Raw genomic sequence first — 26,963 nt, forward strand, 5'->3', positions numbered from 1 at the left:
AACTCATGGGTTTGAACTCAATTCAACCAATTCACTCACTGAATCGTTATTTTGCATGAGTCACTAAGGAACCAAAATCATTACATTTGTTATGATCCCCATCCCTAGTCACATCGGTTTTCAGTCAAGCGAATGTCACACACAAAGCCATTCTACAGATCGCCCATGGGCCACCAAGACACAGTAATCTTCTCTTCCACTTTCACTGTCTTCTAAATGCATTTTCCCCTTTTTCTCACCACCCGCAGCTTGATTTGTCACCCATCATCTCCTCTCAGTGGCATCGGGTAATCAGCTATGCTATGAATATTCATTTCAGAGAGGAGTCTTTGTGACTGCTCAACGATTCATGTGTGTACAGGCAAACTGTGATTAATGAGATCGAGAGAGAGACAGACGGTCTAAAATCTCAGCTGATCTTTATTCATTTAATTGTGGTAGACAGGTGAGACTTTGGAAATAAAATGGAGAGAACTGATCTGTGTCTCAGTGCCCAACAGAAGATCTGCAAGAGTGAAACACTCTCATGAGAAACCAGACCTCATCATCTACATTCACTGACTTCAGGCAGACAGTTGCTACGTGAAAATAAGCAAAGCAAACATGTTTTAGGAATATATATTTTGAATACATTTTGGGTAACAACCTAAAAAAAGCTAAGTACTGCATTACAGTGTGTCAAATTTAAGTTTGCAGGCTAGTAGTTTGAAACTGCTATTTATATTTAGCAAATGGTTCTGTTCTTAAATCTTGTGAGCTGACAACCTAGACAATATTTTAAAGTATCGTAAGTGTTCCACAAAATAGGCCTAGAGTACACTTGGTTTGGACAAGAATGCTAGCATATGTATAGTAGACGAAAGCACAATCTTTCAAGGTATACTTCATTTGATAGCATGCATGAACACAGGCATTCGACACATGAGGACTAGAAAGTTTAGGTTTTGTCGAGTATTTGACCAATTTTGATGAGCGATAAAAATGTATTTGCTAAAGAGTTGCGTGTATCTCTTAAACCCCTCACACAAGCACTCAAGAACTATTATTATTTCATCTCCAGTAGTTTGTTGTTCCACCTTGTGGACAAAATGTGCATGTGTGAGCTGAGCGTACAGAGTACCGGTATGCACGGTTAGAAAAATCTAGCTGCAAGCATACTGTACTATGCCAATGATAAAATTTACATCACATGCACTGAACACATAGTCGAGCATACATGTAAAATTAAATATACTTTTGGCAATAGTCAGCAATTGTTATTCTGTCTCCAAAGAAACCTTTTTGGCAGAAATGTAAGTTAATATTGAATGTCTATCATTTACAGAAAATATATCAAATCAATTTTGAACATGTATTTAAATACTGTAGCTTAGCAACGTGCTAACATATTAAAATAATAAATACAAATTATGTTGTGTGGCACTATTATGTACATTTCCTGGATTGCTTATGATGCCTTAAAAGCTAGTCTGGCAGGCAGCTCACTTTAGTTTGTAAAATATCTAATTTCTGATGTTATTTCATTATTAAACTCTTCTCTAAAAGGTAGATGAGGTGGTAATCATGTAAGCACTTCATTGGTTTTAACATTAGCTGTTCAAGCTCCAGTGTGAACAAAGCTTGAGTTCAGACATGGGTCAAATGCTGGGTTCTTATCTCTAAAAATGCTGTTTTACAAACTGGTCTATATTCCATTCTAAAGCTATGGGCCTATGGCGTACTAAATGAATCATATGCTGTCACAATTCAATGCAGCATATGATAGATTTGACACATGTCTGTTAATCAGTTGTTTTAAGAAACAAAGCAAAGTGCAAAACAGTGCTTGGCTCAAACACCAACTGCAATCTTAACACTTAATTATAATAATAGTATAATATATGAGATGGAGACAGTGTTACACAGGATGTTTGGTTAGATACAGAGGTCACGGGGTTAGAGAAGAGGTCATGGTGTGGCTGAAGGGGTTAATGTCACAAAATCCACCTTGTTGTCAGAATCATTATCAGACTCATCAGACCTCACAAGGACAACAGTAACAAACAGCTTTTGTAGCTTATTGTAGTATGTAAATATATGACTGGGACAGGCTGTATAATCTGTATAATAGAGCACTGCAAATCAGTAATATACCATGTGATCTGATAACAAATAAATAAATAAAAACATGAATTAGTAGCTAAATGAACAGACAATGATTATACTGTATATCTGGCTAAACAGTACACTTTTTCAGAATATTTATGGGCTTGTCGCACTGTTTAACCCTGGGTCAACATTTGTTTTTAACCCAGACTAAAGACCATTTTTAAGCCATGAAATTCAGAATTGGATTAAATATCCATGTGCTTAGCTCAGTCACTGGGTTTAGTTTCAGTGTCCAGGCCATTAGAACTACTAGGCAAACCAATAAAAATAACCGTGACATAAATCATTAATTAGTGATGAAGAAACTGTATTGGCATTTATGTACATTAGCATATGTATGTGGTGACAATTCCACAGTTGGATAGTTCTGTACACATGCTGTTCTTTTTCAATCATTAGTATTGAACTGTTTAGCCATGACGTCAATTCGCAGGCTAGCCTGCAGGCTAAACCTAGTGTGAAATCTCAAAATCTGACCATGCAGGATTAATTTAATAATCCAGGGTAAAGTATGAAGCATGTAAACAGGAAACAAGATGGGTTATACATAGTTTATTCATTTAAAGTGTGAAAAGCCCATTAGAAATATTTAGAGAAGCTGGAACAGAATAAGCATAGAGTCTACTGCTACATGAAATAAAATGCATCTAAAGATGCATATCAGAGATTTAAAAACAACAACTACTTGCTACATTTTTGTATCAGATCAATTTTGCATTAAATTATGAACTGAAGAAAAAAAGTAAATACATTTAAAATTTAATAAAAATTCCCAATCATATATTTAATGAAATAGTGCTAAAAAAAGAAGAAGAAATAGAAGCGAGTACTTGCATTACAGTTAGTGAGGTAAATAGTGCATGCCAAGCCTTTAGGGTTAAGCTTCAAAACAAAACACAAAAGAGAGTGTGCGGTGAGAAGAATGAAGAAAGAAACAAGGATGAAACAGAACATCATGCAGTGAGACATGCAGCGGCAAAAACAAGACATTTCCAGAGTTTCAATACAAACCTCCAACATTAAATTGCTATGTTTGATATAAATAGTTTCACCCTCAATTTTCTTAGCTCTTTTCTGTGAAGAACAGGGGGGGGGAAAAGTTGGCAGTGGTTGAACGTAGAGAAAATCATGAAATGATTCTTGGGTATTTTTTTTAAAGATTTGAACTGCAGTTGCATTCAGTGTGTAGGGATGTGGAGGGATGGAGACAAATCAAATATGGATGAACCACAGCAGCTAGACAGGGGGGAGAGGTCAAAGGTCAGGGGGGACTGCAAGGTCAGGAATAATTGTGCTAGGGGTAAAGTTATGAAAGTGTAATGAGTTTAAAATAAACTCCACTTTGCCATCATTTGTGAAACGCTATTCACTTTGCAACTCTCTGGTGTTTTTAAATCAATGCTACATTTGATTGCGCATCCTGACCACTCTGATCCAGCAACTGTAACACAACCAGTGTAATTCTTGTCTTGAAAATGTTTTGGATAATCTTGGTAATAAGATGAATATTAGTGAGTATTGTCTAATGTCTATAACCACATGATTAGCTAGACAAGAGTATATAAAAGCACACTACCAGTCAACAGTTTGGACATAGGTGACCACATTTGTATTTATTTATTGTGAAAAAGAAGTGTACTTAATTGTTTTGAATGTGCACTTGTAGTGTACTTTAAAATCTTAAAACTATATTTAAAATAAGAACTACTTGCATGATATAATATTAATTCAATCACATTTAAGAGTACTTAGAGAGTACACTTTCATGACTAAGTTCATGTTTATTAACCACACACTAAACTCTTTCCCTGCAGATATCCGATATTCATACAACATAATGATTTTTTTGTGAAAATTTTAATAAATGCTGGTGGTGGCTGGTATCTTGTGGAAAGAGTTAGGTAACATTTTTAAAAATGTGCTCTGAAATAATTTAAAATGTACTTTAAAGTAAAACTTTTATTTTTTACTGTGTTAATCCTGTTTTGTGCTTTAAAGAAGTATACGTATCTGAATGTGTTTACAAACACATTAAATCACATATAAAGTATTGAATATAATTTTAACTTTAGTATGTTATTCAATATAACATTTAAAGTTAATATATTTAAAATGTACTAAATTATAAATTGCTTCAACATTATAATAGAATATATAATAAAAGTAATTACAAATATATTTTAATACAAGACATGCATGTTTCAATAGAAATTACATTAAAGTATATTTTAGTTTGTTTTAAATTACATGTAAAGATGTACTTAATTCCCAGTGGGTTAAAAGATATTCTCTTTTAATATTCAGATACTATTTTAAGCATATTCTTTCTGCAATAAGCACTCTTTTTAAAAGTATGGTTAGGATTAAATAAATGTAAATAATGCTATATGTTCCACTTTAACAACCTTTCTAAATCTTATCTGTTCTTTCACTTCTAGGCTAGTACGCTATTCATTGCAGTCAAGAAAGAAAAAAATTCTGCTGACTAAAACTTGTGTGGTTTTCACACAGAAATCGTAATTCATAAACAACAATTATTAAATTTGAATTATTGAGTTTGAATTATGAGTTTGAATAATTGAGGATAAAATTTAGAGTCACACATATGAGTCCTGGTGGTCTTAAAAATATCAAATGTATTGTATGTTACAGCTTTTTCTAGAGTAGGTTCTGTATAAAATGTAGCCAGTCATATTTAGTCTAGGCCTTTGGGCTTCTGGTTTTGAGAATGACACACTGCACGTGCTGTCAGGTGAGACCACATCTTTAGAGAGCCTATGCATAATAGTCAGAGATCCATTGCTTTGCAGTCATCTTATTCTGCCAATGTTGCCACTGCAAAAGCATCCATACACAACAAGATCAACAGTACTTCAGATACTTGCAAACTGAGGAGGCATTCACCTCTTCCCTCCCACATCCTCCATAATGGTTAACAACTTTGCCAATTTTTCACAGATCAAGTAACAATCAGCAGCAGCCAATTCTCAACATACACACAAAAAAACTAAACAAACACCCACGACTCGCATGCAAATCTCTACTCTCCTCTTATGGAGGCAGAGGTCTCTAAAGTTCCCCTCTCCAACCATCCTACCAATGATCCTTTTCTCTCCCATCTTTTACACAGCATCTCTCCCACCCCACAACACTCACATGCATCATAAACGTATCACTAGGCACTGGAACTTTTCCCACCACATTCAAAAAGGCTTGTGTAACTAACATTAAATTCTGTCTTTTTCCATTCATGGTGAAAAACACTTGAGCAAGTTGGTTCTCTTTTTTTCTCACAGAACAAGCTGCTAGACGGCGGCAACCAGTAAGGATTTAACTTGACTGACTTGATTTCAAAGCGAACATTCAACATATTCAGACTTACTATCATTAAATGAAGCCTTGCAGGTGGACAGAGCATCTTAATGATAATCTCTTCTCATTTGTGTCAGCCACTTCCTCTTTTCTATCCACTCCAACTTTAGAATCACATGAATCTCTGCTTGTTTAAAGGGTCATGAAACCCTAAAACACATTTTTGGAGATGTTTTTTTGTTTGTTTGTTTTTTGGAGCCACTACGTTCATGATAGTTTATAGTTAACATGATAGTTGTTAGTAGTAGAATTGTGTGAGTTTGTTGTCATAGGGTTATCATTTTAAAATACACCATTGAGCACCCAACTCTGTTGTTTGGTTGTTTTTTCTCAGCTCATGTATCAATAATCATTTGTCGGTATAATGAGCGTGTAGGTCTGTGTTTTATTGGTTGTCTCCCTACTTCCCATCCTCTACACTCCCACTTTTCCACAGCTTTACACACCCATTTCTTGAGTCTTTCAAATCTGAAGAGTCAACGACCAGTGCTTTAACAGGGGGGTTTCATGACACTTATTCCTTATAGGTAAAATCTTCGGGTATCGCCAGGGTACCTCAGGGTTCAGTGCTTGGCCCTATTCTTTTTTCAATATATACTTGCTGGCATCATCCAGGGCATAGGTTTTTCAGGAAAATAGGTATGTCCAAACCTCTGACTGGTAGTGTATAAATCTCACTGATTTTGTTCTTCAGTTTTGTTATACATTAACATGTTTCTGCTGATAGAGCTTAGGTTGTTTTAAACATTCCTTAAAATATGCTTTAAATTGCTTCTCCAAAAATGTTAATGAATTAAAAGTATAAACATATATAAAAGTGTTTATTTAAAATATTATTTATCAGTTGGAGTTAAAGTTGGAGTAACTCAGGTTTGCAGCAGGGGAACACAGTTTGGCTTTCCTAAAAACCAAAGTTTTGGTCTGCATCCATGTAAAAGATAGTGCAACAGACAATGCATGCTAGAGTAAATGCCACAATAACAATGTAAATGTCATAATGTTCATCCGTACTTCACTCATTCTGTAAACCTCAGTATGCACTGATTCACTGGTGCAGCCTGAATAGGTATGTATCTGACAGCTACAGTGCTGTCTGGTACAGCCTAACTCATACAAGTGCAAGCAAGATACAGCCAAAGCAGATGAGAATAAAGAATAAATTATATTTTTGTTGTAAAACATGGGCAGTGAGGAGATGATGAGTACAATGGCATCGTCCTCATGCTGTGATAACTGTATGGAACGAGCTCTGACCTTCCTCATGCGCACCATCTCAGTGTCCGCCCGTGGCGACTGTTTAGACCCCAGAGGGGAAGGAAGAGAGTATGTAAGTGTCTACAAAACAAGTTACCTCTTTGCTACTCACTTACTGCATCAAAAAAACAAGATTCACGATGGTTATGATTTTCTTACAGCTATTAATTTATGTCTTAATAGTATGATACTATAATATTGTCAGCATGCACAAATATTTTAACAATTTAATAAATTGCTTTCAATTGTATTTATTTTTAATGTATATTATAACAGCCTTAGTGATTGGCTGAAATCATGAGCACAAACCTGGCTCTTTCTCTCCCCATTGGTGGCCGTCACCACCGGGGCATCACGGTGCCGCCGTTCTCGCCGGGCTACCGTCTGTAGCAGCACAGAGAGAGTATGCATACTCTTGCGGTCTCAAATAGACCTAAACATCATGTCCATCTTACATGTGTGGTCTCAAATAAAGATGCTTTTTCTTTCTAATTGGAACTGCAATCATTCTAGTTATGAAAAGGCCTTGCGGCTTCTTATAGGAACTTTTAGGCTTGCATTCCGATCACTTACTCCAACAATTAGTGGGGGGCGTTTTCACACCTGGCTCATTTGGAGCATTTGTTTAGGAACCTGGTGCACTTTCTCCCTCGTTTAGGCATATATGAACACAGCAAAGTGCTTAGATCCGTACCAAAACAATTGCTCCGAGTTCGCCTGAACGAGGTGGTCTCGACTCAATTGCAAACAAACTCTGGGGTGGTTCGGTTGATGTAAGAAAGCTTTACTCACATGTGACTTGCATAAACACATTTTGGTACGCTTTGAAATGTTGCCTTGTGAAAGCGAACCGAACCAAGAAGAAAATGCAGCATTGTGACAAATTAAGACCCTGTTTCGGAAAACAAAGCAAATGATCTACAGGTCTGAAAACGCCCTAAGTATTATAGGCCTTCATCTATACTTAAACATAAAATGGGGGGCACTAAAATGATCTAAAACAAAATATGATTTTGTTCAAATAAAAAAATATTATTTAATTTAATTAATTATGATTTAAAATAAATTTCCATTCATTCTATATTGAAAAACTATTGTATATATTTGTGTGTGTGCCATACCTTGATTTCAGGTGTGCCCTCTGCTTTAGTGCTGTGTGTTTTGGAGCCATCTGTCACATGGGTCTTCACCTCACTCTTCCTCTCAGAGGAGCGTAGACGGCCCGTGGGCGTGGACGTCTCTTTACGGTCAGTGCGGGCGGCAGACGCCACTGGGGAAGGAGCCACATCACCCGGGGAGATGGGAGACATAATGGGAGCACTGACGGGACGAGCATTCTTATCTGGGGTCGAAACCATGGCTGTCAGAGAGAAATGTATGGGACAGAGGAGTTTTGTATGTTACACTTAAGTCATGGACCAAAAATAAATAAGTTCACTTTAACATAGTGACAATTGTTTGAGTTTTGTCTGCATAAAACCAGTTTAGGTGTTTGCTGTGCACCTCTGATGAGAAACATAGACACACAAGCAGTAATACACATTCTTATTGTGATAATTGCGATAAACCTAAATTAATAGTCTGAAAAAGGAGTACACTTTAGCATACTTTTAAAAGAGTACTTATTATGGAAATAATACCCCTTGAATTAATATACTATAAGTGAAAACTGAATGTAATGTTTTTTGACTTTTAAAAAAAAAAAACATATATATTATAGTTTATATTTATAATAAATGCCACCAGATGAACTTTAGAGTGTTTTTTAGCCAACGTAAGTAGGAATTAAGTACATATTTATTTCATTATTCTGTTGTCTTTGAAATGGTTCAAGTGTACTGCCGAATTTACAAATACACAGAAAACACTTTAAAGCCATTTCTATTGAAACTTGTACAGGTATGTTAAGTTTTTAAATATATTTGTAATGAAGTTGCATTTAGTACCATTTAATATACCATTTGTACAATTTACTATATGAACTTTAAATTTAATATTGAATAACACGCTACAGTTAATGAAGTACTTTATATGTGATTTACTATGTCAGTCAACACATTAAAATAAGTGTACTTCTTTAAAGCACAGCAAAATATTTTTTTAAAAAGTACTTAATATAAATGTAAAAAAGTTTTTAATTACAAAGTGCACTTTTAAAAAATGTGTTAAGACACGTAGACATGAAAGTGGACTCTCTTTAAGTACACTTAATTGTATGTAGCCTATGTATGTATGTGTATATATATATATATATATATACACACAGCATGCTGTTTTTGGGCAAGTTAAAATAGTCTTGAGTCATCTCAAATATGAAGCAATCTTCAAAATCATGTAAACACAGTGACAGATGTTGTTTTTCATAAGAGTAGGAACTTTAGGAGGAAAGAAGAACAAGCTGAGGGAATAAAGTTCCACCTCAGGAAAAATAGGTTTCTGAAAGAGTGCAGCCAAGGAGCACAAACCAATCATCCTGCAGTGTTTCATTCAAAAAAAATTTCCTCTCACTTCTTTTGAGTTGATCAAGCTCCTGTCGGCCTATGAGACATTCTCTGGGCAAAGCTTGACCTGACAATCAAACTGCAACATAAACAATTGCTTCAGGAACTCGAAATCTCACTCTGCATAGCCTTTATTGTCTTCACAGGTACATGCTTGGAGTTGTTATCCACAAGAATAAACAATACCAAACTTACCTTCATTTAAAATTTTCAGGAACCAACTTGTTAATCAAACTACTAATCAAAACAGCAATCATTCTGTCTTGCTATTTCTTTTATAAGTATTTCAGGGAGGGTCATTTGCGAATTGCAACAACTGAAATCTTTAAAAGACTATGTAAGATTCACTTCATGGAATTGTTATGTATTAAATAACCAACGATGTGCATCTCTGATGGATGCAGAAAGTAATTAAGTCTGTGTCCGTATTCTACCTAAGGATGAATAATTAAATTATCAGTGGGTTAACTAGGGTTGCTTTTCTGGATCACACCACTGCTGTGATTTTTCTCCCACAGTGAGTTCACCTGCACTGCCTTAAGCAACCACAGTTTATTTATACCACAAGAAAACACCTTCACTTTACCTCAGAGACATGTGGCTCTGTTCCAATCTCTAGTGAGCTGTCACCATCTACACAGCCAGCTGCTTTAATCAAAATACAACCTCAAGAGACTGATTTGGAACACTCTCCATAGAGATTTAAGACCAGAAGATTCCAATGAAGTCTGATTTTAGCATGTTGATAAAATGAATACTCCATACCCTATTGAAAAAAATTTTTAATTAATGTAAATATAATACATTTAACAGACAAAATACTTCTAAAAACTTTGTAGTACTAAAAAAAAAAAAAAAAACATTTGGCCAGAACACTTCTGCTGAACACAAAAGAAGATATTTTTAAGAATGTTGGTAACCAGACAGCTGACGGTAACCATTGACTTCCATAGTCATAGTTTTTTTCCTACGATGTAAGTCAATGACTACTACCGTCAACAGTCTGGTTACCAACATTCTTCAAAATATCTTCTTTTGTGTTCAGCAGAAGAAAGAAACTTTTGGAAAAAGATTTTGGGGGTAAATTATCCATTTAAAGGCCAATTCACCAGCACGACAGATGCTGACTAACACCTACAATCACTAGATTATGGTATGTCCCTTCTCAGACATTCCATGACCTGACAAACGCCAATTGAACATGTTTAGTTTACCATAAATGCTTGTAAGTACATTAAACAGTAGACTTGAACCCTATTTCAAAGGCAATGCAAGTAATTATAAAATGACATATAAACATGTTCTTAGGCGGGTCAAAAAGCACTCTAAAGTTCAGCTAATTTCATGTATGTAATACTATAAAAAATTTAACTGTAATACATTTTCATTTAATTGCAAAAACATTCATGTCACACTTAAATATACTCTTTTAAAGTATTTTAAAATAAAGTACTTTTAAAGTCTTTTTTTCTCCATAATTAGTACTCTTTTTGAAATTATGCTAAAGTTTCCTTCTTTTTTTAGAGTATGCATTGTGTTTTTGTTTTTTCATGAAGTATGATATGTAGTTTTGGAATGTGGCCAAATGGAGGTACAGTATCGTATGTGGCAGCAAGAGTGTGAAATGGATTTGACAGTTTAATCACATATTTCATTTATATACAATTGACAACATGACTGAGAAAAGCTGTCCAACATATGACTGTTAGTGGGTTTGTTTGCTGTGGACACAGAGAGAGTAGCCTGAATGCAGAACTGATCTGTCCTTCAGTGTAAAGCCAGCAGAGACAAACGACTTCTGCTCACAGCTCAAATAAAAACAGATTGCTTGCAGAACAACTTACATAAGGAGTCTGAACCTTCCCAAGGGAAGTACATTAGAGAAATGGAGAGAGGTTAAAAGAAGGAGAGAGAATGAAAGAGCAAATGAGATCTCAAGCAGAGCAAAAGCAAGTATGACTTTTGATGTCTAACTCCCTGAGGTGACTAGCAGTGATTGACTAGAATCCAACAAAGTTTGCCAATCAGTTTGCCTCTATTTTCAATATAACTTGCTCTACCCATAGGCAATCAGAGCTGAATACAGTAAATGGAAGAGAAAAATAATTTCATAGATGGTTACACACCTCCATCTAAGCTGCGGGATGCCCTCTTACTGGCAGAGCGCTGGAAATGGGGGGCAGGTCTGTCAATCATGGAGCTGGCTTGACGGGTCTGAGCCTGAGTACGCCCGCTGTAGCGGAACTTTGATCCCAGAGCCAGGAACTTCCTGGGAGTAGTGGCCGCCTCTGTGGATGTCAACCTGGGACAGAAGAGTTTACATCTCTTCATAAAGTATGTGGACTCGAATCAATTTCTAAAAACAAAGTCACTAAGATGTGAATACATGTTGTGACGCATTGCTTGATATTTATACCTGAAGAATGTGTGATGCTCCACACATACTTTCCACAGTTTTTTGGCAGCCTTGTAGTTGGGCAGTTTAAAGCCAATGGCGCTTTCGTAATGTTCCAGCTAAAAAATGTTTTTAAAAAGTGTTAAAAAGAAAATGCATTGCAACAAAGTATAACTGCACATACAGGTGATTGTCATGAACAGAAAAATCACCAATAGTTAATAAATATTATTATGAAATTAACAAAATAGATATAGAGTATATGTGAGCCTCTTTGATTTTATGTAGTTTCATTTTTAGAATTTAATTATGCTGACTGAAAAATAGACAACTATTCAACTAAACATTATAAACAAAATGAACAATAAAAAAAATTGTGTATGTTGTATTAAACATTAGACTGTGAATAAATATAATTAATTTTACATTTCAAACATCAGTATCTGGATAATATTATAAAAGAATGGTTTAAGAAAAGAAAAAAAATTAGGAACTGTCAAACTGTTTTTTATATATATATATATATATATAAAAAATTTGATACGATACTGATTACATCTTATATTTAATTTTATTCCAAAGAATTTACTTTGCTGTAAAAATGCTACGTCTGAGTAATATGATGTCAAACATAATTGATTCCTCGCATCTTGTGACGCCAAACTAGACAAAGCATGTCTAATGTAGCCATGTGTCATCTGACAGTTACATTAGAGTGAAAGATGTATGTTTGGAAATAATATGAGAGGGAACAATGACAGCTTCCTTTCATTTCTGGGTGAACTTTAAATATTATTTTTGATAAAATTATGTTCCACCTTGACATATCCTAAAAATGTTTTTATATTGTGTCTTAATAATCATCTTTACAATATAGGTAATTTCAGACTTAGCTCTTTATGTTCCAGGGAAAAAAATGTCTTGAATAAATTCAGTATTTTTAGGTATGTGTACACATACATCAGATGGCCGTATCTTGATGAAGAAACTGCTGCGTTTGTAGGAGACTTTGAGAACTTTTGGCCAGGGGAATCGATTGATCCTCAACTTGTCCTTATACACCATCAGGCCACTGGAGCAAACCCCCAACATTATATCCACCCCATCCAGATCCTGACAGAAAGAGAAAACAGTTTTGAGATAAGATTTGAGATAGTGAAACCCAGTGTAAACAAGCATTTTGCACTTTACAAAGCTCTACCACTAGGAGGCGCCCCTACTTCACTTTTAAAAAAGTGAATTCTATCATTTATTTAAATCCAAGACTTGATGCAAACAGATTGACCTGGTTTCAGCTACTAAATCTGAGCAGTGGCAGGACATGCAATGTTTTTATCACAAGCACTCCTGTGATATGAAGGACGTTTTTTATGACAGCTCAGATTGATGATTTCTCATAAAGCAGGTGGTTTAATCAATTCTGGGGAAAGTCACATTGTCTAACTGAGACATGTGATTGAATGTATTTTAAGTCACAGCACGCTGCAGTAAATGGAGGCTTGTAAATGTATGCATTATTATTACTATTATTGTTATTGTAACCCAATCAACAACCAAAGTTATTGCAAAAAAACAAATGATCAAATAAATGTAAATGTATCAATAACTACAAAACCAACTTCATTTAAATAATGCTGGCATATAATATTTTTGCATTTAATTTATTTTAAAATGTTAAAGATTTTATTTAATTGTTTTTTTAATTTAATTTTATTATAGGTGTTTATTTCAAATTTGTTGATAGAAAATAAAATCCTGGTTTTCAAACTGTGTTGCAAACATATAAAGAAGGAAAGAGAATAAAACAACTCATTTAATATTTAGTATGACAAACATTATCCGAAGGTTAAATATTTTAAACCCTTATTCTTCGTATCCCATTCGTGGAAACTGCCTTCTGTCAATCCACTGTACCTTTGCCTGGTGGAGATCAAGCCCATACATGGCCAGTTTTTTGGCATTCTCCAGGAACATCATATCAGCCTGAGCCGGACTCATAGATCTGTAGGGGGAAAAACCATGCTACATATATCCTGCAAACTAGACAGTATATTTGAAATTGCAACACATTAAATTCTTATCTAATTGTACTCACGATCATAACATTCACTTAATAACGAAATGTGCAAAAAGCGCAAAAACATATATTTTAATCTTGACCTCTAGTAAATGTGCTTTTAATTTCCCTGCCCTATCAAAAGTTTCCCAAACATCCATTCATCATAAGTATATACGTAAATAAATCATAATCATCACCCCACCAACAAGAAACAGTCATGATCACCTGTATGTGCGGTGAAGCTCCATGACTTTCTCCTCAAGCTCTCTGGTCTGTCCTGGGATCAGCTGGAGCTCCTTGGCATAGTCACTGGCGTGAACCTCAGGGTCGTATTCACCCAACTCAGACTGCAGGGCGTAAGAGCCCAGCAGGGCCAGGGTCACGAAAGAGCAGGGCAGACGGCCGTTCTTGATGTCCTTCCGCAGCTGCAAACACAAGTAGTACCTGCGCAGTGCAAGTCATTTCATTTAAGCTCAAAAACTCAAAGACATTATATGCCAGAATAAGTTTTCGTAGCAGAATGTAAAAAACAAGAGTCAAAAACTGGTACCGTGACAACAACAGTAAAGTGACGTCAGTGTGCCGCTTTGATTATTCAGGGTGAATGGGGTTTTGTAATTTACGAGTGTGATAATGAAACTGGCTAGAGAATTGCATGCTCACTTGTTACGAAACAGCAGGAGGCTTTCCATTTTATTAATGATTTAATCTGGCAAGTATCAGAGATTAGTTTTAAAATTAGTGAGTGAGCAAGCGAGAGAGAGAGAGGAATAGAGAGAGACAAATTACTGTCCTATATGGCTGGAATTGGATATAAGTAGAGATGGAATTTTAGAATTGTATTATTATTGTGGTTCCAATTCAATTCACATACATATAGTATATGTGTATACAGTATATATATGCAGACTGTCCACTCACACATCACAGTGTCTCTGGAGCTCTGGCCTAACGATTTGACAATTTAACTTTGGGTTTGGGCGTGTGCTTAAACGGACAAATACAATTTGTGTTAAAATGCCCGTCTTGGAGAGTTTTCATTTAAACACAGTCAGTTCTGTCTTAAGTGAACATAAACAGTCAGTTGTCAATATATTATATTAGACAATATAATAATAATATAATAATAAACCTGCTGCTGTCTCTGTCATTTAAGGTTAAACAAACAACATAGGAAAACAGGAGAATCGCTCACTGCTATTGACATTTTGGTGTTTTTCTGAATCCACTGACAGGGGCCCCTCACAATGTTTTGTTTAGGGGCCCCAGAAGTCTAGGACCGGCACTGCGGCCGCAGCGCATATATTTTATTAGATTGCAGCCTTTGTGATTTAATGATCGCACTAAGCCATATCGCCAAACCGATTTTATTTATATACGGCTATAATTATAGACATTACTAGGCAAGAGAAACGTTAAGGAAAGACAGAGGAAAAAGATGGGTGAATGCAAAGGTCAATAAAAAAGTCAAATCGCCTGGCCAGAACTCCAGAGAGGCCGTGGTGTGTCTGCACATTATATATAGAATAAAGAAAGTGCTGTTCACCTGGTGATGTCTTCTGATAGCTGGGCAGGATCAGGTGGGTAGAACTTCACATTGAATGTGAAATCATAGTTGATGCCTAGATATATGTAAACATGATTTAAAATAGCAACAACAGAAAATAGAGACTGACTTTCTGATAATTATAACATAGAACAACGAGCTGGTTACTCACCTTGTACTTGCCGTCTGATCTCCTTGGTAAAGTCCAGCCATGTCTGAAAGAAAAAGGAAGCTTTAACTAAAGATAACTAAGATAACTACAACAACTATATCAGCTTCCCCGCCAAACATTCTGTAATCGTAAGCAAGTTCTGCATTTGAGTAATTTGCCGTTTTAAATGCTCAAGCTCTTTAAAGGGTAACTAAACCCTAAAACAACTTTTTTTAGTTAATGATCTGTAAGACTGGGGCTTTATTAGTGCTGTTCATTGATTCAAGTACATTTGTTGACATTTGGGTATAAAGTGTTTTAATTCTACAATATATGGTGTAAAAACGTCTGGTGCTGCCCTCTTCAGGTTGAACGGTGGCTACAGCAGTTGAATTTTCCTATTGGATGTTGTGGTACTGTGTGATGTAAGCAGGTACCAGCTCACCACGCCCTTGCCTACAGAGAGACGGGTCTCAGGTGCACGCCCATTTAACAATCCCACAATCATTTAAATATATATATGATAGAATTAACATTTCAAAAGTTAAATTAAACCTGAAGAAAACATTCTGTCAAAAAAAAAAAAATAGCCGTAAATATTAAAAGAATGTAAGTGTAAGTGCCAACAGATTGAGGTACCTTTATGGTTGGTGTCTCCCATATGGCCAGACCGTAATAGTCCTTCTCTAACAGGTTCAAGTGGTCACACACCTTTGCAAACAGATCCTGGCCTTTGGCATGTTTCTGGAAACAAAGAAATGTAGTTAAATCATAACAACATAATACTATTTTAGTGTTTTAAGCAGACTTATGTTTTTAAAGCATATGATTTTTTTATTCTTTACTATTATGGGACTGCTAAAGGTTAAGATATTTTTACAAGATAAATAGATCACTTACAAAGAAAGGAGGTCATGTGACAAGAATGTAGCACATTTCTGTTTGAAATGTTGTTGAATTATGCTGACTGTTTCACTTACTATTTTTGAAGCATATAATGTAGTACTACATAAATAGTTGCCTTTGAAAGTTTGTATCCACCTTATTTTTCAATGCCGGAAGTAACCTATTTTCTTTGAATGTGTGGAGACTCAACAAAAAGCTGGAAGAATAACATAATGCTGTAAATGTTAAAGTAATTTGCGCTACTAACCAGTGTGTTTATGATTACGGTAATAATTTAAATAATATGATAACAGTTAACTATATTAAGCAGCATAACACATTTTTGTTACATCTAAAATAACTGGAAGGGCTTGAGACCTGAAGACTCGACACATTCAAGTTACAACATTAAAAATAAGGATCGATTCTGATAGACTCTTGTGTGGGTCATGAAATCGAATTGTTAGCTTAGCTCGCTACATGCTAACGTCAGAAATAGCTGTGGATGTAAAGCGAGACTTGCAGGTCAAGTTGCTTTTAATAAGGATGTTCTGTTTCGCTTAGAATGCTTTCTCGGTAGACATCGAGTCAGCTCAGTCGGTTTTTAAGAGCCACACAGTACGATGGCAACAAAAGCAGGCCAAAGTGTCACATCAGCAGAAACAGTCTCTTGGTAGTCTGAGAGTCAATTAGCAAAGGAAGTAAAAGCCCTTGAGCAATGCTTGAGTTTCAGAGTCACTCTCCCGGGACTAGACAATGATACACGCACTCGATAAGCAACAAAAGCGGCGGTTGTGTACTTCGTGTGTGTATGTCGCTTACTTCCAGTTCACACTCAAAGAGGGTATCATCCAGCAACTTGACTTTGCAGTGCATGATCCTGGGGCGGCGAGATGCTTTCTGCTTCTTCCCCTCCTCCTCCTCCTCTTCCTCTTCCTCCTCCACTGCGTTCTCCTCCTCCTCTTCCTCCTCCTCTTTCTCTTCCTCTTTTTCTCCTTCCTCTATTAGTTCTGTTTCTGCCGCACCTGCATCTTCCGGCTTTGGCTCTTCCTCTACTTTCTCTTTTTCCTTCTCACACTCCTTGTCTTTCTCTCCCTCCTCTCCTTTGGCCTTGTCCTCATTTTTCTTCTCCTTCTCTTTTTTCTCCTTCTCTTTCTTCTCTGCTTTCTCTTTCTTCTCCGCCTTCTTCTTCTCTAGCTTCTCCTTCTTCTCCTTCTTCTCTAGCTTCTCCTTCTTCTCTAGCTTCTCCTTCTCTAGCTTCTCTTTCTCTAGCTTCTCTTTCTCTAGCTTCTCCTTCTTCTCTTTCTCTTGCTTCTCCTTCTCTAGCTTCTCCTTCTCTAGCTTCTCTTTCTCTAGCTTCTCCTTCTCTAGCTTCTCCTTCTCCAGCTTTTCCTTCTTCTCCTGCTTCTCCTTCTTATCTGGCTTCTCCTTCTTCTCTGGCTTCTCCTTGTCTGCTTTCTCCTTCTTCTCCTTTTCCTTCTTGACCTTCTTCTCCTTTTTCTCCCCCTTCTCCCCCTTTTCTCCTTTGCCTGACTCCAGCTCGGCGTCTTCCTTCTGATCTGCTACGATTTGCTGTAGAAAGACAGAATTAAATGTGTTAAAAACCAAAGCTTAGATAATACACAATCAACAATGTCTAGACCCAGGGTTTCATACAAAATTATTATTTCAGTTTCTTTCAGTTCCACAGATGGAATTGAACCTCCCTTTAAGAAACTGGTCCAACATTTTAAACCATAAACAAACTTGTTTTCCAGGAACAGTTTTTTGTGTGTAAACAAACCGAAACTAAAAGCCCTTTTTTCTACTTTTGTGTGCAAGCAAATCCCAAATCTCAACATCCAACAAGTGATACATATAGCCGATAAAGCTACTTAAAGCATTGTGACTTTAACTGTAAAATCTTTGCAACCATAACACGTGGTTTAATGTCTCTATTCAAGCGAAAAGAGAGCAGAATAAATAATAAAAAGCTAGCGGAGAGGAAAAAGCTGAGGCATGTTGACAGCAGTTAGCAGTGCCTGTTCAGTATGAACAGCCTCTCAGAAAGCTTTTAGTGCTGCCGGAACCGATGAGAGCTGCACAGAGAAGGTTTTAACATGCGACCTTTGACCTTAACACAAACGTGTGAATGTCAGATGTGTGAAGCTCCACAGTCCAGTTAGCCTTTGGACAGACATCCCTTTCTACATGCGAACAGTTTGAACATCCAGTTGTCATCCTGAGGTCATATCTGACATGTTGTTAATCCCACATACCAGTAGGATACGTGTTACTCATACTTTTTGCTTAAAAAATCTTAGAGAGAGTCTTAGAAAATCTTAGAAAGAACTGGTTTCACAGACAGGTCTTAGATTAAGCCAGGATTAGGCATCACTGTTTGTTAACTTAAGACCATAGAATGTTAATGGCAAACATGTTGAAAATGACAGATAGGCAGCATTCATAAAATAATGGCTATTTCTTCACAAAAGCAATATATTCTTTTTTCTCACCTGGTTTTCACCACTGCTAATTGAGTGCTGGTCTAGAGCAACATCGCCCTCTATACGCAGTTCTGGCTCGGGGTCCGCTATAGGAGCTTTGGGTTCTTCCTGGTTATCCTTCTCTCTGGCCCTCTCCGTCTCCACCCCCTCGCCCTCGGAGCACTGTGAACGGCGCTTCAGGAAGGAGGAGAAGAGGCGGGAGAGGCCACGGCCAGCGGAGGTGCGCTGTCGCGGCTTTAGCTGCTGTTCCTCCTCCGAGCCCCCAGGGGGCGCCGAGGTGCCGGAGGGAGTATCCTGAGCTGTATCAGTAGGGCCTGGCTCCTGTGCAGTGGGGTCCTCTTCTTCCTGCTGCTGCTCAACCACCTGTTTCTTCTGAACGCTCTCCGCCTCGTCTGTCGTCATGGCAGTCACTGGAGGAAGAAAACTTTCAGTTAAAGTTACGTATCGAATTTATAGCATTTTATAATTGCTGACTGCATACAAATTCAAATAATATTCATCTTAAATATAATGAGATTAAGATTGGAGAGTGAAAATTTTAAAAGTGTCCGGATGTTATAGCATACTATTTCATGTACTATTTCCAGTGGATTTTCACAGTATGGGCCAGTCCCAATACCTTGCGCTTACCTTCCTACACGTGACAGGAAGTAAATGTGCAAGGCTGTCCCAGATCAGAGAAATGGCAAAGCTCAGTGCCCTTATACACTAAAACCACACTAATTGTGGAAAAGGAGGATATTTTTAATGATGAGGAATGTGCAAACACAATACTATAAAATCATTGTTACATTTTTGGTCAATACATTCTAAGCATTTCTAAAGCCGGGTGCACACTGTACAATTTTCAATAGCCTAGTCTTAGTCCTTTACGATTGTTGCTTGTCAGACAGTACAAACATGGTCCACGCAGTAAGACATGTCACACTGTGGGATCTCAGTTGTCTTTAACGTCATTCATTAAAAACAGAAGGCTCGTCCGTAGTTTTACATCATCAATCCGTGACCCGTTCTGTGACGGTGAGCTGCAACATGCGGGATTGAAATGGTAGCTAACAAACAAAAAGAAAAATGTGGGAAAAAATGAAGACTATGTGTATGGAACGAGTGGTAGTCTGTTGTTGTTGCACTAATTGCATCATCAGGTTCTGTGCTCCTATTGGTTTTGATGGTTGTTGTAAGAGAACTCACACTGCAGGACTGTACCTCAAAACTTCTGACACTGGCAGAATTTCATTGGAGGTCAAATTTGATCTCAAGGGTCATTAATTAACCAGCTGTCTGTCAACATGTCAAACTAGCAATCAAAGACTACAGCTATTGGCCTAAGATCAGAGGAATCTTTTAGGATTTGTTAAATTTGTCTCAGATGGCCAAATCGTGGCCACAATTGTACACTCTTCAGGACATGGTGCCACCTGGCCATGTGCCCAATTGCCCACATGGTAAATCAGGTTCTTTCCTTGGCATGTTCATGACAGTTCATCAGAGATGTATTGATGTCCGAATCCGATTAATGAGCAATTCAAAGAATCAGATCATCGGATTATTAAATGATATGTTCATGAGAACTGATTCAATAATTGAGTCAAGGTGGTTAATAATCCACTGGACAGAAAGAATATCAGTGGATAATTTACATTATGGAATGTTCTTTCAAACCAACAAAGCTATCATTTAACTAAAACTGTAAAATGGACGAGGAGCGTTCAGTATGGACAACTATTATGATACTTTATGGTGTTCTGTGTTATGGTGAAGCGAGCCTAAAAGCTTCAGTCCTCATTCATTGTAATTGCATGTCTAGAATGTCTTGTTTTGTAATGCACAGACGAAAAAAACTAAGTAAATGGGGAGATTATTATGAGACTTTTCATCTTTGGGTGAACTATCCTATTAAATTATTTTTTTTTAAAATTAACGTAATAAACTAAACTTTAATACTTTTTTTAGAATAAAAAACATAAATTTGATTCAAAATAGTTGTGAATTAAGCAGAATCGTTCAAGGAAGAATCATAATCCCTGAAGTGAATCGATTTTTTCACTCATGGGTGGAAGAGAGATTCTGTGAAAGACGAGCTAAGAACTGCCACACAACTGAATGGACCTCTCACACTCTTTCACACACTTGTACACAGCCAACACATGACGAAGTAAATCTTATGTGCTCTTTTAGAATGCATCGGTCTATTTTGAAATAGGCCTAATCAGTGAAGCCATATCCAATTATGACAAGATCACACTTTCAGTGTTAAATCTAATCCAATGAGCGCACATGAACCACTTTAGACATCCAAGGTGTTACGTGAGCCAGCAAACCCCAGACCTAATGACATCACAGAAGATTTACACACTAAAACATTATGGGTGATGGTCTAAGGAAGCTGTTACAAAACCTGATGAAGCTTGACCTGGGTTGCCAAGACAACAGCGGATTTACTAAGGTGACATCACAGTATTGGGGGGGAAAAATACTATGGAAGTCAATGGGGCCCATGAACTGTTTGGTTACCGACATTCTTCAAAATATCATATGTATGTTCAGAAGAAGAAATAAATTCATACAGGTTTGGAAACAACTTGCGGGTGAGTAAATGGTGAAAGGATTTTCATATTTGGGTGAACTATCCTCTTTATTTATTAATTGGGAGCTCAACGCTTACACTCTTTGAATTTGTTCCGTGCCGCACCACACCACAACAGTTTGAGGCTGTCTGAACATGTCAAAACGTTCAGAAGTTGCGCTATTGTCAGAAGCTGCACAAGTACATGGAATACGTCAGAAATAGAAGGGGCATCAGTTTATTGTCCACTCGCCATCCTGCACCACGTTCAGTGTAGACAATATCACTGATTATAATGGGTTTAGCTGTGTTTGGTGCATTGCGCCACTCACGTTCACTCATGTCAAATGTCATGTCACACAACATGTTTCCCAGTTCTCTGGTGAAATGTTCTTCAACACCACTTTAACAAATGATGCAGTGTCATCAGTCAGTCATTTCAATAGAACCCATGAGATTGGGAATTTTACGTGAGGACAAAAGACTTCCCAATGGAGATTTTGCATCAGGTTCAAGTTGGTCAAGAAAATTTACAACAATGACCAACAGAAAGCTACTTGGTTTGAAAGTGACTTATGTGTGGAGTGCTTCATATCAGTAAAATTCTAATGACAATTCACCTTTGGCTAAGCCCCGCCCCCCTTAGTTACTGTTGCTACCTCCGACAACTTCATCTGGGCTCTGGTTTGGTATCAACATGGCTTATGCTGTGACGGCTCTTCCTGCTGGAATTTTATCAAACTTTTATAAAGCAGCAAATAAAGTGTCCGATAGAAGTAGGCAAAAGTGTCTGCAGTATGCGTTTGAAGGCTTTATTCAAGACATACGGTGAAACGCAAGCAGCAACAAGGCATCCAAATACAGGCAAAAGCATAACGGTCACAGTCAAAAAATGAACCACCGCATATCCTAATGGAGACGGAGACTGTGACTAACAATATCAGGAGAAACACTGTTCATACAAAGCTGGGTAGGTCTCTATTCACTTCTATAATCGTTATTATTTACAAAGCAAACGGACTACGCGAGTATAAAGTTGTATTTATTAGCAGCGTGTGCTAGCGTATCAACAATAAGGGCAGAGAACCGAAATCATAACCTAAACAGCATAAAACTGTCTAACTAGTTAACTTCACACACAGTAAGGTTAAAAGGTAAATGTATCTTAGAGCAAAGGTGAGCTTGTTGATCTTGAGGGGTTTTGCTGACTGAGGACGTCCACACAGTTTAATCCAAAGACGACACTTGTCAGTATTTAACTTCGGTTTTGGGAAGGGGAAAAAACGGACACCCCCTCCAACCTCTCTGGGAAACGCGTATCTGTGTTACAAATGCCCCAGGCACAACGTTTAACCATATTTTTTATAAAACGACGACGTAATAGCCTGCCGAGACCAAAAATATGAGCCTCCTGCGTTGAAGTCAATGGAGCGCTGTGAAAAACTGTCGGACCCTCTGTGGGAGCTCGTTCTTGGCTGCGCTGTGATTGGTCAATCTACATTCTAGGGCGTGGCTTAGCCAAAGGCGAATGTACCTTATTTGCCTGCAAAATTTTGCGGGGGGGGGGGGGGGGGGGGGGGATTAGCTTTTGAATACACACTCGCTTTTCACTTTGGTTTTCACAGTTGAGCGCGGAAGCCTTGTATACTCCTTTGGCCATGAGTGCGGAAAGACGTGTTCGGCGCTTGCACACTATCTATCTAGTGGATTTTGTTTTCAAAGCGCTATGGTCACTCGCACATGCATTGTTGTATGCGCGGTCACGATGCCAGACAAATTTTAGCCGTCTAGCTCCATAGACTCCCATTCATTTTGCACTCGGGCGATCGCACCCATTGGAACTCTGGTGGAACTACAACCAAAATTCGGTACAATAGGACTTAATAGGGAGTGGCCAGGCTCTCCGTAGACGGGCTCTGGCTTCATTCATTTATGTGGTATCCGGAAACAACCGCACAACTCTGAATGAAATTCAATGACAACAACTTGTCAAGGCTGTAATGTGATTGGTTATCTATCAAGACACACGTGATACAAGTTAGTTGTTGTGCTTTTTCCAATGGGAGAGCCACGGACCCTCGTATCTCTTCCAATAATAAGACCATCTCTGACAAAAATCAGACTGCATGCAGCAGACAGTGTGCGTGGACGTTCGCGGACCCTCCTGATGACGAATATTACTTCATGCAGACAGTGCGCGGATCGTCACGGAAAACGGACGGCCAAAACTATACTTGAGCTTAATGTAATCGGTGTGCAGCTGAACACAATGTAACAACGGTAATATTATTCAAAGATCTCAGAGTATAGGCCTATATTGTGCTGCTGCCTGTGACCTCTGTGCACGTACAGCTTAGACCTGGACAACCACAACAAGCTGGTCAAATGGCTGCTGGAAACCAGCTGCACCTGAGTTACATCAAAGGAGAATTGCTGAGTCTAAAAAAAGACATGATCTCACCAAACAAGCACTTTCACTGTACTGCTGTCCCATTAAGTTTCAGACTAAACTGCCTGAGTGCTCAGCATAAGAAACCTTAAACACGACTCGAGGATGTTATTCCTCTCACCAATTCCCAACTCAACATAATCCATTCCATCCTCTGCCCGGACCATGCATCTCTCTTCTTTGTTCTCTATCCCCCTCCTGTAAAAGAAGAAAAAATCTCCCTCTGGTGTAGTATTGCATTGAAATTTGGGTCTTTTTTACAATAAGGTCTGAAATTTGGGTTCCACCACATTATAAAAAAAGGCTGTTTTTATTTTAGTTTTGCTGACTTTAATAGTGATAACAATTAATAGAGCACAGGCACTCAAATAGCTTCCTATTGAATCATTTTGTCCACACACATTCACACACACAGGTCTGCCATTCAGTCCTCATTCTTTCCCATTCATTAGCAAAATAATTACAAAGCCTCATTATGAGGGTTCAAGTTCAACCACAAGCTGTCTCTAGAGGACAGACAGCAAGCACAGTGGACTTAAGGAGACAGTCCCATTCATGCAGAATAGCTGTGTGTGTTTGTCTGAGTATTTAATAAACTAATCTGGCAATAAGATGCATTTAACCTCTCTTTTACAGCAGATTTCATTTACTGGTACTTTATTCTCAAGAAATCAACATAAAAATAAAGTCAAGGAACTAAATGTGTGTGAATCAGGTTTTGAGGTTTGTGAGGGTCAGGTTCTATGAAAAAACTACATGTTTTTGTGTGTTCCTTCAGTCTCTTCACTTGAGAAACATTCATTCTGACTACACAATGAAATACTCCCTATTAAGAGAGTGCAGGTGTCTGATTGCCAAATGCAAACTGTTACACCTCCCATCCTGAAATGAACCCAAACAGGAAGTGAACTTCTGAACTTCTCATTTTATCTAGCCTACTTAAAGCCATCAACAACTAAACTACAGACACCCACCAGCTGCTAAACTACTGAACCATCCAGCTGCACAAATGCAAGCAAAACAAATACAAAAAAAATACATGTCTTACAGTGAATTCCAAACAAAGATTCTCACAAATCTTCCCTCCTCAAATCTGTCCAAGTATAGATGGATAATGACCCTACAGCAAAATGCACACACTTAGTGCTCTGCTAGGGGATCTGCGAAACTCCTTTAGAACCGACCCACGTTTCCACTGACCTGGGGGCCAAATGATGACACACAGAGTACAGCAACCTGCCCACAAACAAACCTGATTATGTGTTTACGAGTTTTGAAAACATATTTTTGACCAGTTAATATTCAGTAGTATCAATTTAACTGCACTGACACTATCGGGTGAGAACAAAATTTGAACTGAATTGAGCTGGATAATGACACTTTAAAACACCGACACTTATTGAACTGAATTAAATCAACATTGAACTGACTTGAGCTGAATACTGACACTATTGTCTTCTGTAGAGCTGCTTACAGCTGAATTGAACATATTTCATGATTGATGAACTTTGCAACATTGACAGTTACTGAACTGAATTTAAACCCTGAACTAAATTTAGCTGAATTATGAAATGTTTTCTGTAGAGCTGCTTTACAGCAAAAAATAAACTTAATTTATGCATTTTACAACATTAACACTGTTATTTTCTTGTTTATTAATGTGATGCTGCTTTGAAACAATCTGTGTTGTATAAAGTGTTATGTAAATCAATAAACAAAACAAAAAACGAAATCACACACATTCTAGGTAGGCCTACTTCTTTTAAATAAGTATGACTGTTAAAAAGTAGGCTATGTTCTATGCTATGTTGAATGTGTGAATGTATTCTCTATAGGCCTACAACATTCATCATGTCAACATTGTTATGTGACCTACCAAAGTTATGTGACCAATTCCTCGAAAGTGTCCATTGGATATGCATTTCAGAATCTCACCGGAAGTGGTAGGTCATACGGGCACTATTCTACTGTTTTATGTATTTTTGCCTACTATAGGGAAGTATGAGAATTCGGTTGCAGCCTGTGTGTAACTAATTATAATATGGTGGGTATAATAGGGGTATAATAGGGCTAATAGCAATAGGGTGTCTGTCAGTTGAATGTGTGTTGCAACGCTCCACATCGGGTGCTTGCAGTGTAAATAACTTAGTTAATAATGATGGTAGTGATCTAGTTTTATTTTGCGTCAGTTCCTGATTTGAGACCAGCAGGTGCAGAGCCCATTTTACGACCTATACTGTCTTGTATTCCGCGCTGTGTCCGTGGAAAGAGGTATAATTCTACAGAAGCCATCTCATTTTCATGGCCTGAAGGAACAGGTGAGCAGGGTGTGTGGATGTCTGGAAGCTTCCAGTGACATAACAGCAAACAAACACACACTGCTCGTTTTCCCGCAGGCCGTCCAATATCTCCCCCAAATCAACGTCATCCTTTCTACAGGCCCTGTCACACCCCTAATATCCTGTTCACCGCCAATATGAAGCCTGTCTTCATGCATTTGTGTTACAATGCTTTTGTACGGCCGCTATTAATGTGCGGGGTGGAGGAAGGAGGGGCCGTGGGCGTGACGGCATAGATTTACTGAGACAACAATGACAGAAACAAACACACTGAACTGAGACAGAGACGCATTAGACACGCTGAAGTCCTGAACCCTCACTGAACATCAGACGACAACACCAACGCTGAGTTTATCAGGAGTGAATGAAAAAAATAAAATAAATCAACAATCAGGAAAAGAAAAGCCAAAGTTCAAATAAGGTATCGGTAGACATAATGTGGTATGTAATAATAAATAAAATATATTAATGAAGAATGAATGACCAAAATAAATAAATAGGCTACATGTTACTAGTAAAAAATTATTTTTACAAATAAATATTTTCGTATTTTAATTCAAATTTAATACGTAAATAGCCTAAAAGTATTAAATATACTAACTATACTCCACTCCACAGTTTTTTATTATAATAAAATATATAATAATATAAATATTTAACATATTTAAATAAATGTTTTATCAAATAATTAATGTTAATAATAGTCCATTATACAAACTCTCTCTCTCTCTCTCTCTCTCTCTCTCTCTCTCTCTCTCTCTCTCTCTCCGTAGCTCTTTTGTTTGGTTCCTTTGGCCACTAACACCACTGCA

General features: G+C 37.5%; 1 protein-coding gene across 6 annotated transcripts in view; it reads right to left on the reverse strand.

The window, feature by feature from the left end:
• The window catches only part of epb41a (erythrocyte membrane protein band 4.1a), a 57,576-nt gene that overhangs the window by 22,393 nt on the left and 8,220 nt on the right, over positions 1-26,963 (reverse strand). For 2 of the 6 annotated variants that reach the window (XM_079590497.1, XM_079590500.1), the window contains exons 2-15: positions 18,807-19,207; positions 17,134-17,883; positions 16,066-16,170; positions 15,448-15,490; positions 15,276-15,351; positions 13,955-14,173; positions 13,585-13,672; positions 12,631-12,783; positions 11,692-11,789; positions 11,402-11,577; positions 7,896-8,134; positions 7,084-7,158; positions 6,775-6,813; positions 3,160-3,222 (exon numbers count right to left, since the gene is read on the reverse strand). In XM_079590497.1, the coding sequence (XP_079446623.1) occupies positions 3,160-3,222; positions 6,775-6,813; positions 7,084-7,158; positions 7,896-8,134; positions 11,402-11,577; positions 11,692-11,789; positions 12,631-12,783; positions 13,585-13,672; positions 13,955-14,173; positions 15,276-15,351; positions 15,448-15,490; positions 16,066-16,170; positions 17,134-17,883; positions 18,807-19,199 (2,517 nt within the window). In that variant the 5' untranslated portion in view covers positions 19,200-19,207. Of the gene's footprint in view, positions 1-2,982; positions 3,031-3,159; positions 3,223-6,774; positions 6,814-7,083; positions 7,159-7,895; positions 8,135-11,401; positions 11,578-11,691; positions 11,790-12,630; positions 12,784-13,584; positions 13,673-13,954; positions 14,174-15,275; positions 15,352-15,447; positions 15,491-16,065; positions 16,171-17,133; positions 17,884-18,806; positions 19,208-26,963 lie in introns of all 6 variants that reach the window. The other 4 variants (XM_079590498.1, XM_079590499.1, XM_079590501.1 and 1 more) reach the window with 4 other exon arrangements.

Source organism: Phoxinus phoxinus, assembly GCF_949152265.1.
Source record: "Phoxinus phoxinus genome assembly, chromosome: 19".
In the NCBI taxonomy this organism is placed as follows: Eukaryota; Metazoa; Chordata; class Actinopteri; order Cypriniformes; family Leuciscidae; genus Phoxinus; species Phoxinus phoxinus.